Consider the following 18,024-nt stretch of genomic DNA (forward strand, 5'->3'; position numbering starts at 1 on the left):
TTGGAAGATGGTGTGTGTGTGTGTGTGGAAACATGGGTCCTATCTTTGCCACAGTATGTTGCAACAACAACAACAACAACTTTTTTATACCCCACCCACTCTGGGCGGCTTCCAATGGAATATTAAAATACAATAACCTATTAAACATTAAAAGCTTCCCTAAACAGGGCTGCCTTCAGATGTCTTCTAAAAATCTGGTAGTTGTTTTTATCTTTGACATCTGGTGGGAGGGTGTTCCACAGGGCAGGTGCCACCACCAAGAAGGCCCTCTGCCTGGTTCCCTGTAACTTGGCTTCTTGCAGTGAGGGAGCCACCAGAAGGCCCTCGGTGCTGGACCTCAGTATCCGGGCAGAACGATGGGGGTGGAGACGCTCCTTCAGGGATACTGGACCAAGGCCGTTTAGTGCTTTAAATGTCAGCACTAATACTTTGAATTGTGCTCGGAAACGTACTGGGAGCCAGTGTAGGTCTTTCAAGACTGGTGTTATATGGTCTCAGCGGCCGCTCCCAGTTACCAGTCTAGCTGCCGCATTCTGGATTGGTTGTAGTTTCCGGGTCATTTTCAAAGGTAGCCCCACATAGAGTACATTGCAGTAGTCCAAGCGAGAGATAACTAGAGCATGCGCCACTCTGGCAAGACAGTCTGCTGGCAGGTAGGTCTCAGCCTGCATACCAGATGGAGCAGATAAACAGCTGCCCTGGACACAGAATTGACCTGCACCTCCATGGACAGCTGCGAGTCCAAAATGACTCCCATTTCAAAGAATGCCAGACTCTGCATGGAAGACAAGTTGTTGGAGGATACGCCTATCATTTCTCAGTAGCCACAATGGTTATGTTCTACCTTCACTGTCAAAGGCAGTATGCCCTTGAATACTAGTTGACCACTGTGAGAACAGGATGTTGGACTAGATGAGCCTTTGACCTGCTCCAGCAGGGCGCTTCTTATATCCTTAAGCACACTTTGTGCATGTGGAATCTTGCCATCATTCCATGGCTCCCTTTGGTGTTCTGACTGCTGGATTCCAATGCTGGGGAAGATCCATGGTATATTCCTCCCAGGAACATACAGTCTCAGCAAACAGATGGTGTGTGTGTATGCTTGGGTGGACTGGGAGCTGTGTATTTAAATACTGCCTCATTAATATATAATGACCAACATATGGAAAGCTTAACAGAGCGCTGGGATGGAACTCGGAATGGAACATTGCCCATTTGGGGGTGCAGTTGTGCCCCATGATATTTCTTGATGTAGTTGTTAGGCTGTGAAAACAGTACATCTGTGGGGAGCAACTTTAAACATTGCCACTTTGGGGAAATGTTTGTGTTCATGATATTCCCTTGTTGTAGTTAAGGAGCTGTAAGGAAAGCTGTCTTAACAAGACTGTATTTTGACACCCACCCAACCACTTTTCTTCCCGAAACCCTTCCTTGTTTCAGTCCCCGGAGGCATTGCTTCGGAGTCCCTCACATTCACCCCCTTGGAGGACATGATTTTTCTGAAATGGGAGGAACCAGTGGAGCCCAATGGCCTCATCACGCAGTACGAGGTATGTTGTAAAGCCCTTTTGGGGATTCCTTTTTACCAGCATTAAAGAGATCTTATTTATTTTATGTATTTGCTATTACATTCTGCTTTATCTTTCTGAATAAACACAAAAGTGGCTGCTATACAAAGCACAGAAACAGGAACACGTCAAATGCAAGAAACAGTACAGTTAAAAAACCGGGAAAAAACCCAAGGCTGAGCTGGCAACAGATCCACCGAATCCACAGCAGCTGGAGATAAGCACCAGCTAAAAAAAATCAAATGGAAACAGATATGCTTGCTGAAGCAAAATTCAACAGCAAAAAAGAATTTCAGTAGAATCTGAATGCTTATTGCAGAGTCAACTCTTTATTTGGTGTCTGAAGGTGCACAGCATCATGGATAGGTGGTCCCTCTGGAGGGGGGGGTAGACTGTGCACTGAGAAATTCCTCCACCTGATAGATATCCTCCAGTCTTCAGCCAGAGTGAGCTCCCAAACAGGACCTCAGCTGTCAATCAGAATGCAAGATGTTCGATGCATGGTGGAGTGTGATCTGTCAATATATCTCATGGCCCTTTGGGTATCTAGTTCCCCAAGCATTTATGGCTTTACGGGTAGGAAGCAGCACCTTGATTTGAGCGTAGAAACAATTTGCAGCCTGTGGACATCAGACAACATTGGAGTAATATGATCAGTTGGCCATATTACTGGTGGCAACATTGTGTGCCATTTTACAGTTCCAGGCAGTTTTCCCAGGGCAGCCCCAAGTGCTCATGTTGCAGTAGTCAAGTGCTCATGTTGCAGTAGTCAAGCCAAGACCTCTTGGGCTTGCTGATCAGAAGGTCTGTGGTTTGAATCCGTGTGACGGGGTGAGCTCCCATTGCTCTGTCCCAGCTTCTGCTAACCTAACAGTTTGAAAGCATACCAGTGCAAGGCGTCCCACCGTGCCAGAAGTGGTTTAGTCACATGATCCAGAAAGCTGTCTGTGGACAAACATCAGCTCCCTGGGCCTGAAAAGCGGAGATGAGCGCCACACCCCATAGTCAAATTCAACTGGACTTAATTGTCCAGGGGTCTTTTACCTTTACCTTTTAACTATTAACTGCATGATATTTACTCTATTAACTTATCAATGAAACGTCCATATGAAGAAAAACAATATTTTTTGAAGCAATAGGCAAACTTTAGATTATGCACTCGTGTGTCGCAGCAGGCATCATCTTGTGGAAGAAGGAGACAGCAGGGAGGCTGCCTCTTTTAAGATGGTGCTTTTCTGCAGGTTTTTAAAGAAGTGACTGTTTGTTTGTTACATTTCCACAGCACCCCAAAACCAACATTCTCAGGGTGGTTTGCAATAAAGCTTAAAATACATAAAATAGAACGAGACCTTAAATCTAGGACAGAAGAAAACCAGAACAATCCAAAACCATGATAAAACCAGCAAGATGGGGATCACGGCAGCTTAAGAGATCTTTGGAACTCTAAAACACTTCCTGAAACACCCACAGGCAGGTGGGATTAGTAACTAATGTTAGTCCTACTCAGAGTAGACCCCTTGAAATTCATGGGCATTGCTAACATGGGTGACTTAATTTTAATGGCTCTACTCTGCACAGAACTTAGTTGGAAACAACTCAGTGTTTTTACCTGGTGCCAGAAAGATCCCAAAGTGGATGGTAGGAGAGCTGGGAGGGCATTCCATAACCAGGGTGCCACCACAGAAAAGGCCCTATCTTTGGGATCCACCTGCCACCTGCCAGATGTCATTGGGTGGGTGGGTGATGGTCTCAAAAGATCACCATGCAGGTATTTGTGTGAGATTAGGCAATCTGCCAGGTAACCCAATGCCAAACTGTTTAACTCTGTCTAGTTTATTGCCAGTAGTTTGAACTGAGTCTGGAAATAGACTGGAAACCAGTGCAGTGGAGTATAGCAAGGTCACATCTACCACATCCATTATTAGATTGTTGTTGTTCTTGTTTTATTATGCATTGTGTGGTTTTTTTATTGTAATTTTATGTTGTGAACCTCCTTGAGAAGGGCAGTATACAAATTTAATTACATCATCATAGTCATCACTCATAGCTCCTTAACTGTCATGGCTTCCCAAAATAATTATGGGAGCTGTAGTTTGTTAAGATTCCCCTAACAGCTCTCGGCACACTTAACAAACTACAGTCCCCAGAATTCCTTGGGGGGAAGCAGGTTCCCCAACCACCTCGATGGTATATAGGGTTGGGTGTTGGTGTGGAGCCAGTTGACAATAAGCTTGAACTGCAGAGCACGACATGGATGCTGAGCTCCAGAAATTCTGCAAGCTGTCATGCCAGGGCAGACATCTTGGGCAACAGCACACCTGGTGATGGGCCTTTGCATGTCAGGCTAGGCTTAAGCAATGGATAGAGGTTGCATTTTTCCTCAGCAAGGCATTGTCGTCTCCATTCAAAGCGGAGAGAAAAGGGATACATTGTCTTTTGATAGTTTCTTGAATGAGGCTAGCTGTGTGGTGCGCTTTGGAGGGGGGGGGGAATTCTTCCACATCCCCTCCCCAAATGCAGCCAGGCAAAAAAAGCCCTCTCTTATCTCTTTTTTTCTGCTTTTCTGCCCTCTCTGGCATCAACAAAAATTATTAGAGCGCAGAAACAGCGGCGTGAAGAAAGCTGATTCTTATCTCTGTGCTGCTCTGACTGCCCTGCCTTGGGCTGAATGCTGCCTCCCGGAGAATTGACACAGGCTCCATTGTAATTCCAGAGACATGTTTTACAGTCTCGGAGATTAAGGACAACTTTATAGTTCCTTCCAAACCCCATTGTTTAGAATGCAGAATTCAAGCGGCTTTTCATTCCCCTTTCTAAAAGTTTTCAGGCTGGCCCCATTCTCACCGTGGTGATAAATTTTGTTTCTGGACCACTTGAGACTCCAGGCAGGGGATCACAATTCATTGGCTCCTCCTCTATACCAGAAGCATAGAGAGCGTGAGTCGGGGTGGGGGGAGAGGGCAGGAGAGGAAAAAGGAATCTGATTGACTGCCCTCCCCTGCTCCTGATCATCCTCACTGGATGTGCTGATTAACACCAGGTGAAAAAGGTCAGAGTAACATCACAGCCCCGCATTTCTGTCTCTGGCCAAATAAACTTTTGCTTCTGTCCTTGCTGGCAGCTGGCATGTGACCCTTGGAAAGTGGCTCATGCAGGAATGTGGCCCAAGGTTCCCTACCACTGGTATATTGGAACATTTGGTCACTGGTGAGTGGTGAGCCCTTGCTTGGAATTTGAATTGATAGTCCAGATAGTATCTTGCCAACTACCCTACTGAGAACTAGGGCACAATCTTTCACTGAATCTCTACGGTTGATTTGTTATGGCTTTCCAGGTGAGTTCAGCCCCTGCTTTCTGTTACACATCATAAGAAAGAAAGAAAGAAAGAAAGAAAGAAAGAAAGAAAGGCAATAATAATAATAATAATAATAATAATACCACTGAAAGGGCCTCCTTGTTGGTGCACTGGGCTTCCATTCTACTGTTTTTGGAACATAGGAAACTGCACATATCCCATTTTATTCCATTGGTTCATCTTCCTTGACATTCTAATATATTGCCTACTCTGACTGATAGCAGAAATGGCAAACTAATTAATATTAAGGATGTGCACCCATCAAAGAATTAAGTTCAGACCTTGATCCAGAGCTTTGGAAAACAGACTTCCTCTGTCTGCTGTGCTTTAGAAGGCTACACAGTTCAGCTCATGGTCCAAGGCTAAGTCTACTGTGCGAAAGAAAAAGAAAGAGAAAGAGAAAGAGAAAGGGAAAGGGAACGAGAACGAGAACGAGAAAGGGGGAAGAGGCTTTGTTATCCCCAGATCAACAGTTATAACTTAATCCCTTTTGGCAGAAGTGGATGACATTTGTAGGCATGCTGTCCCCTTCAAAGTGTCTAGTTGGCATCAGTCTGTCTTGAGAGGAAATAGAAGAGTGTGCCATCAGAGGTAAAGTCAAACCGTTGGAGAGCTACAGTGCCTGCTGTGGCTGTAGAAACCAGTAAGGGAGAGACATTGAAGCTGGGGTGTTGTCTCCAGGCACTGCGGTCATCTGAAAGGGATTCCCACAAGGCAGGGTTAATGTTGCCAGCCTTCACGTCATGTCTGCAGACATCTTTAAAATGCAGAGTTGGTCTGCCAACAGGCCTGGTGCCTGAAGCACCAAATTACATGCAAATAGAGCCAGTGTGTGTGTGTGTGTGTGTGTGTTCGATTGTTGCAACCCGCCTTGGGACCCTGTGATGAAGGGCAGGTAATAATTGCAACAACAACAATTCTTAACCAGATTTGTTTCTGTATTCTGATGCTGACATTTTCTTAAAGTATATCCATTTCTCCTAGATCAGCTACCAGAGCATTGAATCCTCTGACCCAGCAGTCAATGTCCCTGGCCCACGACGTACCGTCTCCAAGCTCCGAAATGAAACTTACCATGTTTTCTCCAACCTGCATCCTGGGACAACCTATCTCTTCTCAGTGCGGGCACGGACTGGCAAGGGATTTGGCCAAACGGCTCTGACCGAGATCACCACTAACATCTCAGGTTGGTGGCAAGAAGAGCAAAACGGCTGCTGTTTTTTCATCTAGGCTTTGCTCAAAGTTACAACTTGTCCTGGAGTTCTTTGGGTGTCTGCCATTGCAAATTGGATGGGATGTGGTTTGGATGTAGTGACAACATCTGGCAAGCCAGTGGAAGTCATTCTTTTCCCCCACTCTTTTCTTTTCTTTTCTTTTCGTTTTTTAGCAAAAATGATGTGTGTGATGAGCTGGCTTTCTGCTGACAAGCACACCCATATGTGATCATGGCACTGTTGTAAGGCTTCACGCCAGCTGCTAATGCAAAGGGATTGTATTAACAATTCCAGCTTTCCAGCTCACTCTCTTCCCCCACCCTACCCCTGCTTCTCCTCCAGATTTCACCTATCTTTTCTGCACACTTCTATTCGTTTTTCTTTTCTAGTTGACATGGCCTTATTTTAATTGTTCCCTTTGCAGCAATTCCAGCAGGATATTCCCTGCCCTCACTTCCATCTCACAGCTTTGGCGTTGCAGTCCTAAATAGTGATCCCGCTGAAGCTTGTAATTACTTAGTTAGCAACAGAAACTTCCTTTGTGGGCTAAGGCGCCCCGGGAACATTACATTTCCCAAGTTCCCTGCTAACTGGTATGCTGCTGTTGGAGTTACAAATGGAAGTGAGGAAAGGCATATGTAAAGGTCTGGAGTGAGATTGGTGGTGGTGGTGGTTGTTTGCTGCCACTGTCGGATATAGATGAAGAGTTTCCTATGGTGAGCAGGGTTACAGAAGGAGTGCAAAGGCATATGTTCTCTGTCTTGCTCCCAATTATGGGATCACAAGTCCAGTGTGTTCTAAATTTAGAATTGGACTCATGGAATAAGAAAAGCAAGTAGTAGTCCTATAGCCTACCACAGAGTCAGGTCAAGCAAACCTCATATAGTCCTTATTCGAGTCTTGTAAGAAGTGGCCAAGTCTTGCGAAACGTCACAACAGGATTGGCATTCTCATGGGATTTGGGGGAAGTACTGTGGGAATTGGGTGCTTCAGGGGCCACTCTATCCATCTAGATCATCCTTTCTCAACCTGTGGGTCCCCAGATGTTGTTGAACTACAACTCCCATTACCCCTAGCTAGCAAGGCCAGAGCTCAGGGATGATGGGAGTTGTAGTCCAACAACAACTGGGGACCCACAGGTTGAGAACCACTGATTTAGATGCAGCCATGAGTGTGGCTGGGTGGTGGCCCCCTCAGCCTTTTCTCCTTGGTGCTGTGGCACCTGGCCAGCTGAGAGCCAACAGCAGTGTGGTGGAAGAATAGCATTGTGGTGTATATTTGCTCCTCCACCTCAGGCAAAAAATGTTTTTATGAATTTCTCTCTTTCTCACTAAATCAGTCGTGCAGAAACAAGCCCCTAGTCATTAATGATGTGATCAGAAGATCCTGTTCACACCAGTCTCCATGGCAAGCAGGTGGAGGTTTGAGCAGCAACGTGGCATGGAAAACTTTCTGAGTAAAACGCTTCCAGCGCTTTATTTTTCTGCGGAAAATTCTCCCATTTCTTCAGTTCATTAGGCACCACAATTGCAAGCGAATTGCAAATACAGTTTGAGGCCAGCTTAGCAGTTTCTAAGTTCTGAGCTTTATTTATTAACTGCAAGCGATGCTAAATTAAACATGCTAAATTAGCACATTCTCCAGGGCATCAGAAAATTTCCCAGTGCTAACTGAAAATTTCTGAATGCAAATTAGGTTACTTTCCATAGGGTTATTTTCTGGAAAATTTTCTGATCCAACATTTTCTGGAAAACGCCCATCGATGGTTCCAAGCAGACTTTCAAACAAAATCAGTCGATACCAAACTGGGAGTACAAAATTATGCTATGTGGATTTTCTTTGGTTTTCGTCATTTGATTTTGTCCTAAGGAGATGTGGACATTGGTAGAACGTGGACACCTTGGTGGTGTTGCTGACTTAGCTTCTGGCATCAGTGATGGACTGACGCCACAACTGTGCAACCAAAGAGCATTTTCATCACGCCAAAGAAATGGCGTGTGAAGTTGCTGTACATATTTTGTTTCTTGGAAATGCACACACACAGAGAGAGTATGGCTCAGTCTTCAAAGCCTCTTTGCTTATTGGCCCATCCATGAAATCTTCAGAGAAGTACAGCTAGTTAGTGGCCGAGGGGCATTGGTCTGATGCCTGGCAGCCTATTGAGAACTGTGCCGAAAGCCAGGATTTTCTCACCATAGCCTGTATCACACATATATTGCTTGGTATGCAAGAAGCAAGAGGCCGTAGACTTGGTATGCAAAAGCATCCTGCAATTCGAGTCCTAGAAATCCTCCTTTTGCAGAGGATTGGGGTCCCTTGTGGTCTCACCCAGCTTCACCATTCTGTGATTACTGGCTCTCCAACAGCCACTGAATGCTAACATTTTGTGCTCCAATACTGACTGCTGCTGAATTTAAACCAGCGAAATGCCTCCAAGTAGTTCTCTCAGAAAGCTTTCCAGACCCAAAGCTGGCTTCTTGTTACAGTGCGGCTTAAAACATTCACAAGTAATGAAAGCAAACCCAGTTTCCCCTTCCTACTTTGTATGATGGTCACACTTACTCTGACCAGGGACCTGCAGTCAAATAAATGCACCCCCGCATTGCAGTGCAGGGGTGGAGGTGGTGAACTTTTGAACCTTTGGATTATTGTAGTCATGTTTACTGTTTTGTCCCAGTTGCTGCAGCGGCAGCTTCTGGGCTGGGACCCCAGAGTTCCTGCTAGGAACCTTTGACTCCATGTGTAAGTTCCCTGAACTGTAGTTTGGAGCATCTCTATGGGAAGAAAAATATTCTTAGGCTGTAGACTGTCTCTACTCAAACCTATTGACCGTTGAATCCTTCTAGGCTGGGGAGGGTCTGTTTGGGCTGGGACTTTGCCTAGATAAGAGTGGCTTTCCTAGGTGTAGTGTGTTTCAGTATGCTCTTTGGATTGGACTCCTGGCTTTGTTCATTGGCATTGACTCTTGTCTCTCAGCTTTGGTTCTTTGCTAAACTTTCCCTCTGGCACAACATGGGATTTCTGGTTCCTGGAGCTCCACTATGATAACTGCCTACAACTCAGCCCTGACACAGCTGCATCCCTCACAACTGCTAGGCTCTATAGTGGAGGTCCTCCTGAACAGCTAAGAAGGAAGGGTCCACAGGCCCTTGTGACTCAGCCAGGCCAGGCTCTGGTTGGTGGGTCAATGACCTTTAATGGATGCAGTTCACGATGAGGACTGCATTGCCCCAGCAATAAATCATTGCGATTTTGAGAGGTGCTGCTTCATTCTGTGGGTGATTGAGGCTCTCCTGGGAAGCGGATAGTGCTCAGTTATGAGCTTAGAGCATACAGGACCTTGGACAGCTCCATGTGCACCTGTCAAGACAACTGCAAGAGATGTTGTCTCTGCTGGAAGCCATAGCCACTGAAACCTCATGTAGACGGAAAAAGGTCTGAAGTGTAATTGGATCTGCCTCCCTGGAGAAGCTGATCTTCTGTGAGGCTGGGGAGACACATGTACAGCTTGTGACCCTTCATCCTAGAGGATGGTGGAAGGGTTGTGTCTTTCAGCCAGAAGGACCCTGAATATAGTACTAGTGGTACTCCCCCCTGAGGAAGTAGCCTCTACCTTATCTTCATCCAAGTCTTCTGTATATGGCAAGGTCATCAGGTCATGGGTAATGCAGTAGGACAAATAGAGTGCATCTGCTGCACAAGTGCTTTCTGATGGGAAGACGTTGGGTTTCTCTGGAGCAATGAATAGCAACTCAGCAATTGTTGCACAAATGCACCAATCATCTAGAAAGACTCTTGCTCTTTCCAGATGATGTTTCCTTTGTACCTCACAGCTATGACATGTGTGAGGCCAGGATAGTCTGGTATAGGATGTGTTGCAAGAGAGAGATGTCACAGCTCCAGCCGTTCTTTGGCAATTGGGATGAGTGGCAACTCAGTGCAGCTGAACCATCAGGGTAACCACACATCCCACTGCTCTGATTCCTTTAAATATGCTTTCCCTTGAAATGGATTCTTCATGCTCCAGAGGCCCCCTCCTCCTTTCCCAGCTACCCTGCAGTCAGAATTCAAATGGGGGAAAAAACAGTATGCATTACATTTTACAACCCTGCTGGATAATTTACTTGCATGGCGGTCCAAAAGCTGCCTTGTTTACATTACGGGGGCTTTTGCTCTGGAACACATTTCCTAACTCAGTGGAGCGGCTTTGATGGGATCTATTAGTGGGGGTGGTCTGGGAAAGGAGAAATTGAATGCTGCCGGCCCTGTGTCTTCCTAGAAACAGTCTCAGAGAAATGATATTATCTGCATGAGTGGGAAATGTTGTCTGAGGTGGAATAGATAAGGTGGCATCACTGAGCGAGGAGAGTTTGTGTTTTTCATTAAACAGCACAGGACCTTGAGTGTGCTTTTTCTGCACTGAAGTTGACGATTTAGGGAGATAGATCTTGTGTAGGTCAGATGGATGCTGATGCCACAGACACAAAGACTTGATTTTGTTTGCTTTTAACGTGATAAGCATGTCTGTGTGGCTGGAGTCCAAGAGAGCATCTTTGGCAAAGCAGATGTTGCTTCTTCAATGCATGTAGTCAAAGAGGGCTGCCCTGCCCTGTGCTTTTGTTGTTACCTGCACAGGTGAGGCCAAGCCCACCTCTAGTCACATGCAGAGGAAGCCTGTCCCAGCCCAGAAGGAAACAGGAAGTTTACCTGCTGGCTGGACAAACATTCCTCCCCGTGTATAAACATGTTTACTCTAGGAATGTTGTACTTGACTGCTCTTGGGTTTCACATCCCACAAAAAGTCCCAAGTGCTCACAGAGCAGTCACTCCATCGTCATCATTCCGGCTGCACTTTGCCGAACCCTTTCCAGCTCTGCAGTATCCTCTCTGAAGTCAGGCGACCAGAACTGTACTCAGGATTCCAAATGTGGTTGTACCATAGATTTGTTCAACAGCATCAGAACATTGGCAGTTGTATTTCCAGTTCCTTTCCTAATGATCTCTAGTCTAACATGGAGTTCGCCTTTTTCACAGCTGTCGTAATGGGGTCAATATTTCCACTGAGCTGTTCTCTGATATAACAGAGAATTCTAGAGTTGGAAGGGACCCTAAGGGTCCTCTCATACAACCTTCTGCAATGCAGGAATTCTGCCCAAAGCCATCGCTGCACTCACACCACCAACCTTCTAGTTAGCAGCCAGACACACCGACCCATTCCTAAGGTCTTATTCCTGGTCAGTTGCCATCAGTTCATTGGACATTCCCATCAAAGCTATGTCTCCTTTCCCTCACATCCTTCCCAAAGTTTGGAGAGTCATTTCTTCTTGTTGTTTCTTACCTACTCAAAAGCTGCAGTGAAAATGACCTTTCTCAGGAATGGATCTGTGGAGTGCTGGGTGCCCTGCTCACTGTAGGACTGGATGCACTCACCTCTGACAAGCTGACAAGTGGATTTGTGGCTTCCTGCCCTTTACTATCAGCTGCTACACAACATCTTTTTTTAAGTAGAAATGCCAGAGATTAAATTTGGGGCTTTCTGCATGCAAAAGATGTTCTCTAGTCACTGAGCCGTGGAAGAGCAATTGTTTTTGCTGGCACAAACTTGTCGGAGGAAAGTCACCTGTCCCACAAATAAATAGATGTTTCATCTCTGGGACATAGGATTAACATTGCCTGAAGATGAAGAGATTAGCTTTCGGTTTTGATCATCTTTTTTTTTTTTTTAAGGAAGCAGCAATACCATAGTTCTTTTTTTTTTTTTGAAAATAATATTTATTACTTTTCCAACAATTTAAACACTACAATACAATACAATACAATACAATACAATACAATACAATACAAAAACACTACATATCACTAACACATTAAACTAACAAAACCAAACAAGAGCAGTTTAAAACACCTCAAACAATTTCAATATCTTATCTTTCATTCACTTATTTCACCGACCTCCTCACACCTCCCTTTTTGTATTCCACTTCTATCAATTGTTTCAGCAATTCCTTTCCATCTTCCTCTGTTTTCTATCCTATAATTATCTTAACACATTTTAACCTTATTTTTTCCTTTAATATTCTATTAGTCTATTTATACTTAAATCCTTATAACATTTCTACTAAAGCCATATAACTTCATTCCAACATTCTTCTAACATTCATTAATTTTGCAGTATTTCTGTAAATAGTCTTTAAACTTTTTCCAGTCTTCTTCCACCGACTCTTCTCCCTGGTCTCAGATTCTGCCAGTCATTTCCGCCAGTTCCATATAGTCCATCAACTTCATCTGCCATTCTTCCCGGGTGGGTAGATCTTGTGTCTTCCAATACTTCGCGATAAGTATTCTTGCTGCTGTTGTCGCATACATAAAAAAAGTTCTATCCTTCTTTAACACCAATTGGCTGACCATGCCCAGGAGTTCTTAAAATCTCGGCTCTCTTTGCGCTGATAGAACCACTGAAGCTGTTGAAATCACTGAAATTCTACAGCGATGCATTTTGCTTTACAATCCTGTTCCATGGTATCCAACATGGTTTACTCCCGAGTTTAGGATTGCAGCCTGAAAGTGTTGAGAAATGATCCAGTCAATGCACAGAGTGACTACAGCACAACATAAAGCGATGATCACCGACTTGGGTGGTTTTAAAAGAGGATTAGGCAAATTCATGGAGGATAAGGTAACCAATGGCTGCTAGCTATGATGGCCATGTTATCTCCCCCACTGTCAGAGGCAGTTGCTGGGAATTTCAAGAGCTGTTGAGCTCAGGTCCTGGATTTCCTATTGAGGCATCTGGATGGCCACTGTGAGAACAGACTTCTGGGCTAGATGGACTTCTGGCCTGATCGATCAGGCCTCTACTTAGGTTTGCATTTCTTGTATCAGAAGAGCACCAAGTCTCCCATTTCTCTGTGTATTAGGGATCCGAGTTACACATGAGTGTGCACATGTTATGAAATGCATGCTTTTGCCATTACGACAATGAACCTTTGTTTCAGGAAAAGAAATAAATCTTATATCCCAGGCACAGGACAAATGTTTCCTTCTGGATGGTGCCAGGATTAGGGTGGGCAAATCACTCTTATTTTCAATCTGTTACATTGTTCTGTCCTCTTTTTGCATAAACCTCTGATTTTGAAGAGGAAAACAGCAACCTCAACAACATGATAACTTGCATTTGAACACATATTTAAGTATTTTCTCCTAAAATATGTGCTTCTAAATGTTTCCCAGATGTCAAAATATGAACTTTAAGCCTATTTTAGGGCTGCAATATTTTGAAGAGTAAAAAAGAGGACACACAACGAAGAGCAACCGTTTAAAAGGCCATGGATACAACACACAAATGCTATGCATCACAGGCACCCATGCTCTTCCCCATATTGCACAAAGGAGAATCATTTCCAGACCCCATCACACCCCTACCAACATGGGGAGGTAGGGGCGGGAATGGGACCCTCAGCAGTAACAGCAGCTGGTCCGCTTCACCCCACAGAGAATGGGGTTGCCTGTGGCAGCGATTTCCAAGCCCATCCTTCTGCAAACATGGGAGTGAGAGGGGGGAGGAGGAGAGAAACATATTTGTGCTCCCCGCTCCTTCCCTACATGGGAAGGAGGTGGCGCTAATGGAAGAATTGGAGGAGGGAGGGACTGAGCAAAGGAGCTTTGAAGGAGGTGGCAGGCGAGGAATGCAAACAGCAGACTGACTGGAAGGGACCAATGCAGGAAGTGAACAAACAGGGAGCACTTGTGTGTTTGCAACATCAACCCCGCCCTCACCCTCCTGCACCAGTGGAACTGGGAGTTTCTCCTAATGGTTCCAGAGGGTGACATGAGGCTTGTTTTCCTTTCCTCCCGAGGAGGGGGTGCATATGATATGTATGCAAGGAAAAGAAGCCTCTGCTTCCACTTCTCCATGCTTCCCTGTGGCATCCTGACCTCTCAGAAACAGTTGAGCAGGGATGCAGGGAGAGGAGTACCTGTCCAGAGGTGGCTGCATTCTGTGTTGCCATGACTCACCTGTCCTCAGGCGATCAACCAACAGCCCGTCCTCCTTCATTGCCTCCAAAACTCCATTCAAATGTGCCACCACTGCCTACTGTTGATTAAGATGGATGACAAGGTCACACAGTCCCGAGAGAGAAGCTGGAGCAGCAAGGCTGCTTGCAACATCTGTGGTTCCCAACTGAGCCATGGCTATGTGCGGGGCAACCGCTGCACAGGAGAAGGCAGGGTGCCGTTATAATTTGGTGAAAACCCCAGACATTTTGTCCAATTTTTTAAAACTTCTGGGACAGAAATTATACCCCTGAAAAAGAGGAGATGTCCAGGAAAAAGACAATGTGAGGACACGTCCAGGAAAAAGACAATGTATGGCAACCCCAGGGCCCTATTTTGATGCTTTTTTGATGCTGAGTACTGCATCAGAGCATTAAGGAAGCATGGAAATCAGTGAACGGACAAATTCTAATCCATGCATTTGTCCAGGAGGTATAGAGCAAGTTCATTTGTATTGGAAATAGCAAAGATTGCACCCCAAAGCATGTCATTCCAATTAGAAGATGCAGTGGGATCCCAGAACTTGAAATAGTGACAGATTTCAGAGTCCTTTTTTGCCAAATGAGTAGACTATTACTGATCCCATCAATTGCCCTTTCTTTTTCTCTCTGTTTCAAGTTTTGGCAGTGAAACTAGTCATATCAATGCCCACAGTCTGCCATATGAGCTCCTAGTTGTGCCAAGGCTGAAGAGCTGGGAGGGAAGTTTGGGTCTGTAGTCAAACAGCCAGGCATTCTGGGAGACAGAGAGGAGGCCAGGCTGGCTCTCAGGAGGAGGCAAAGCTGGCATTCTTTAGAAGATTGTCTACTGCAGAGATAACAGAACCCCCTGCCGCCGCCACCCCATAATATATGCCAAGGGGAAGATTACAGAGAGGAAACAAAATACTCTGCCTTGCAGAGGCACAAACAAGGGATTAATTGGGCTTCATTAACAAGCCATACAGTACTTAGGGCTGTTTGCTAATGTCTGTGGTGTAGCTATTAACAGTGCTGAATTGGCTGAGATGTTTTTTAATAGGGACACAGGAATTAGGAGGCAGCAGGAGGTGGACCTGAGTGACTGCTGATTAATCAGGACCTGCAGGCTGTAAGCAAAGGGAGAGTGAGGGGCAGGGGGTTTCTGCAAGGGAATTGTGGAAAGGTTTTGCTGCATTGGCTGAAGGGACGGCATTGGACAAAGCAAGGTCTGCGGAGGTACATTTTCACTAATGATTCGATTAGCTCCTTTACCGGTGACACTCCAGAGTTTCAGGCAGGGAACACTTCCAGCTGTACCTGGCGATTGAATCTGGGTCCTTCTACATGCAAAGCAGCTGCTCAACCCTTCACCATTCTTTCATATTTCGGCAAATAACTTCATCTTCCTGCTTCTCCTTCCAGTTTTTTCCTTTCAGCCAGCATGTTGTCCCTCCCCTTGTTTTTCACTTATCCGGCTCTGTCAGAAGCAGAGCCAATTAATATGTCCTTCCCCTTCCTTTCTTCCCTTTCTCTTGTCAGAGCAAAAAGAATTGTGGGATAACCATGGCTTTCAGAATAATCAGTGTGCAACGTGGATGGAAATGAGGTGCAGCGTTTTATGTTGGCATAAGCCGGGGACATTATTCAAAAGGAGAGAACTAGTCAAGGAAAAGAGAGCCAAGGGTTCTCAGTTCCATACAGCTGGGGCTACCAGACATCTAGGTCTGATCTGAAGTCCCCAGGCTTGCCTGGTCCCCTCCAGGTGGCAAGTGAATCCTCAGGTGGGCAAGAGTGCCTTTAATAATAAGAAGAATTGTTAAGAAAATTGTGCATACAGCTTGCAGGCTTCAGTCTGGCAGGAGCTGAGTGAAAATGATAACATAGACACTTGAGGGAGGGCTGTCTTCCTCCCCTCCCCTCTCCCAATTAACTCCCATCTCCAGGGCCCACACTGTGATGGTTCCATGGACAACATTGTGACATCACCAGAAGCCTCCCCTCCTTGACACCACCAGAAGCTGCTCATAGATCTCAGATTTGGGCCCTGACATCTCAGGGTCTGGGATGCTCCTGACTTGGCAGCCCTACACACAGCACACATTTTTCCCCCTCCCAAAGAGCAACCCCCAGTCCCCCAAACATTCATGACTTTGCCTCCCTCTGAAATGTTGTCACATCTGGAATCCAAGAGCTGATTCAGATGCACATCAAAGAACGCTAACTGGCTCAGTTTACCACGTGGGAAGGAGGCAGTTGCTGGCGCTCATAATTCATCCCCCCAAAAAGTGCCATGGGAGTTTTGGTGAAGGCCGGTTATTTAAAACGAACCAATTGGATTTGTCTTTCTGATTCATTGCGCTCATGACCTGCAGAGGAAGCCGCCTAACTGCTCTGTCAAGAAGCTGTTCTAGGCAGCGGGAAACAGCTACACCTAGGCTTCTTGAGGAATATGATCTTGGCAAATTCCCGTTCAACCCAATCTATGCTGCACCTTCCAGTTTAGTGTGCAGATTGGGATCAAGTTATCTGCGGGCTGTCACACTTCTCAAACGTTAAGAGACAGTTCTCAGCTCAAGAACCCGGGAGCAGAAAAAAACCTTGCCTTGCAATGATGGTGGTGGGGATAAAGATGTGCCCCCACATCCCCATTCTACTGGTATTTCCTGTTCATGGCAGTACCATCTGGAGAGGGCTTAACTGATGTACCCAGGGACTGGGGGTGGGAGGACCAGATGGAATGGCATTCGATGGAGGCAGTTTTGAGAAGGGAAGAGCCAAATGACATGTGGTCTTTGCCATGGTTGATGGGGACGGGGGAGACCTCACTGTCTTATATCATTCTCTGATATATCTGGATGGCTTGAAGGAGCGTCTCCATCCCCATCATTCAGCCCAGACACTGAGGCTCAGCTCCAAGGGCCTTCTCCCTGCAAGAAGTGAGGTTACAGGGAACCAGGCAGAGGGCCTTCTCAGTAGTGGCACCCACCCTGTGGAACACCCTCCCATCAGATGTCAAGGAAATAAACAACTATCTGATTTTTAGAAAACATCTGAAGGCAGCTCTGATTAGGGAAGTTTTTAATGTTTGATCTTTTATTGTGTTTTTAATATTCTGTTGGGAGCCGCCCAAAGTTGCTGGGGAAACCCAACCAGATGGATGGGGTATAAATAATAAATGATGATGATGATGATGTCTGGTGATGGAGACAATTTTGGTAAAGAAGGAACCAAATAGCTGTTGCTCCCAACCAGAGCATCTATAGGAGGACTTGCACTGTCTTAAATCAGTCTAAACCAATGTAAATGCAGAACCTCTCTGGGTTCAATACATGGCTTGCTATTTCCGATGAAACATCACTATGCTTGGAAGTCACAACAGCCCCAAGATTGTCCTTCTTGAGCTTATATCCTTTCTGACCACTGCCTTTTGTTTTCCTTTTTAGCTCCTAGCTTCGATTATGGGGACATGCCCTCCCCTCTGGGAGAGTCAGAGAGCACCATCACCATTCTGCTGAGGCCAGCGCAGGGCAGAGGTGCCCCTATCAGGTACAGGAAAGCCCATCTACTCAAGGGACTCATGCATACCACCATTCAGTTTTGAGACAACAAAACTTCATTTATGAAAGGGAAGGGGGATTGTCCTTTTCCTGCTGGTGCTTTCTCTCTCCCCTCCTCCTTGCTTTTAAAATAAATATTAATTGCAGTTCCAGAGGTGGGTTGGATTTGGGTCATGACTGTGGTACTAGCAAAGGGCTTAATCCTTCCCATCCCCCCATGTCATTTACCCAGTTTAGAGTGCTCTCGTTTCTTCTTCCAAGGTAACTCAACTTCTGCTTTCCTTGAAGTTCTATTGTATGTAACAGGAAAAGGAG

General features: G+C 45.6%; 1 protein-coding gene across 9 annotated transcripts in view; it reads left to right on the forward strand.

Moving 5' to 3' along the window:
- PTPRU (protein tyrosine phosphatase receptor type U) overlaps positions 1-18,024 on the forward strand; it is a 366,315-nt gene that overhangs the window by 238,097 nt on the left and 110,194 nt on the right. For all 9 annotated transcript variants that reach the window (XM_083454725.1, XM_083454717.1, XM_083454719.1 and 6 more), the window contains exons 9-11: positions 1,441-1,550; positions 5,908-6,109; positions 17,596-17,698. In XM_083454725.1, the coding sequence (XP_083310851.1) occupies positions 1,441-1,550; positions 5,908-6,109; positions 17,596-17,698 (415 nt within the window). The remainder of the gene's footprint in view (positions 1-1,440; positions 1,551-5,907; positions 6,110-17,595; positions 17,699-18,024) is intronic.

This window comes from Podarcis tiliguerta, assembly GCF_965153285.1.
Source record: "Podarcis tiliguerta genome assembly, chromosome: 8".
NCBI classification, from domain to species: domain Eukaryota; kingdom Metazoa; phylum Chordata; class Lepidosauria; order Squamata; family Lacertidae; genus Podarcis; species Podarcis tiliguerta.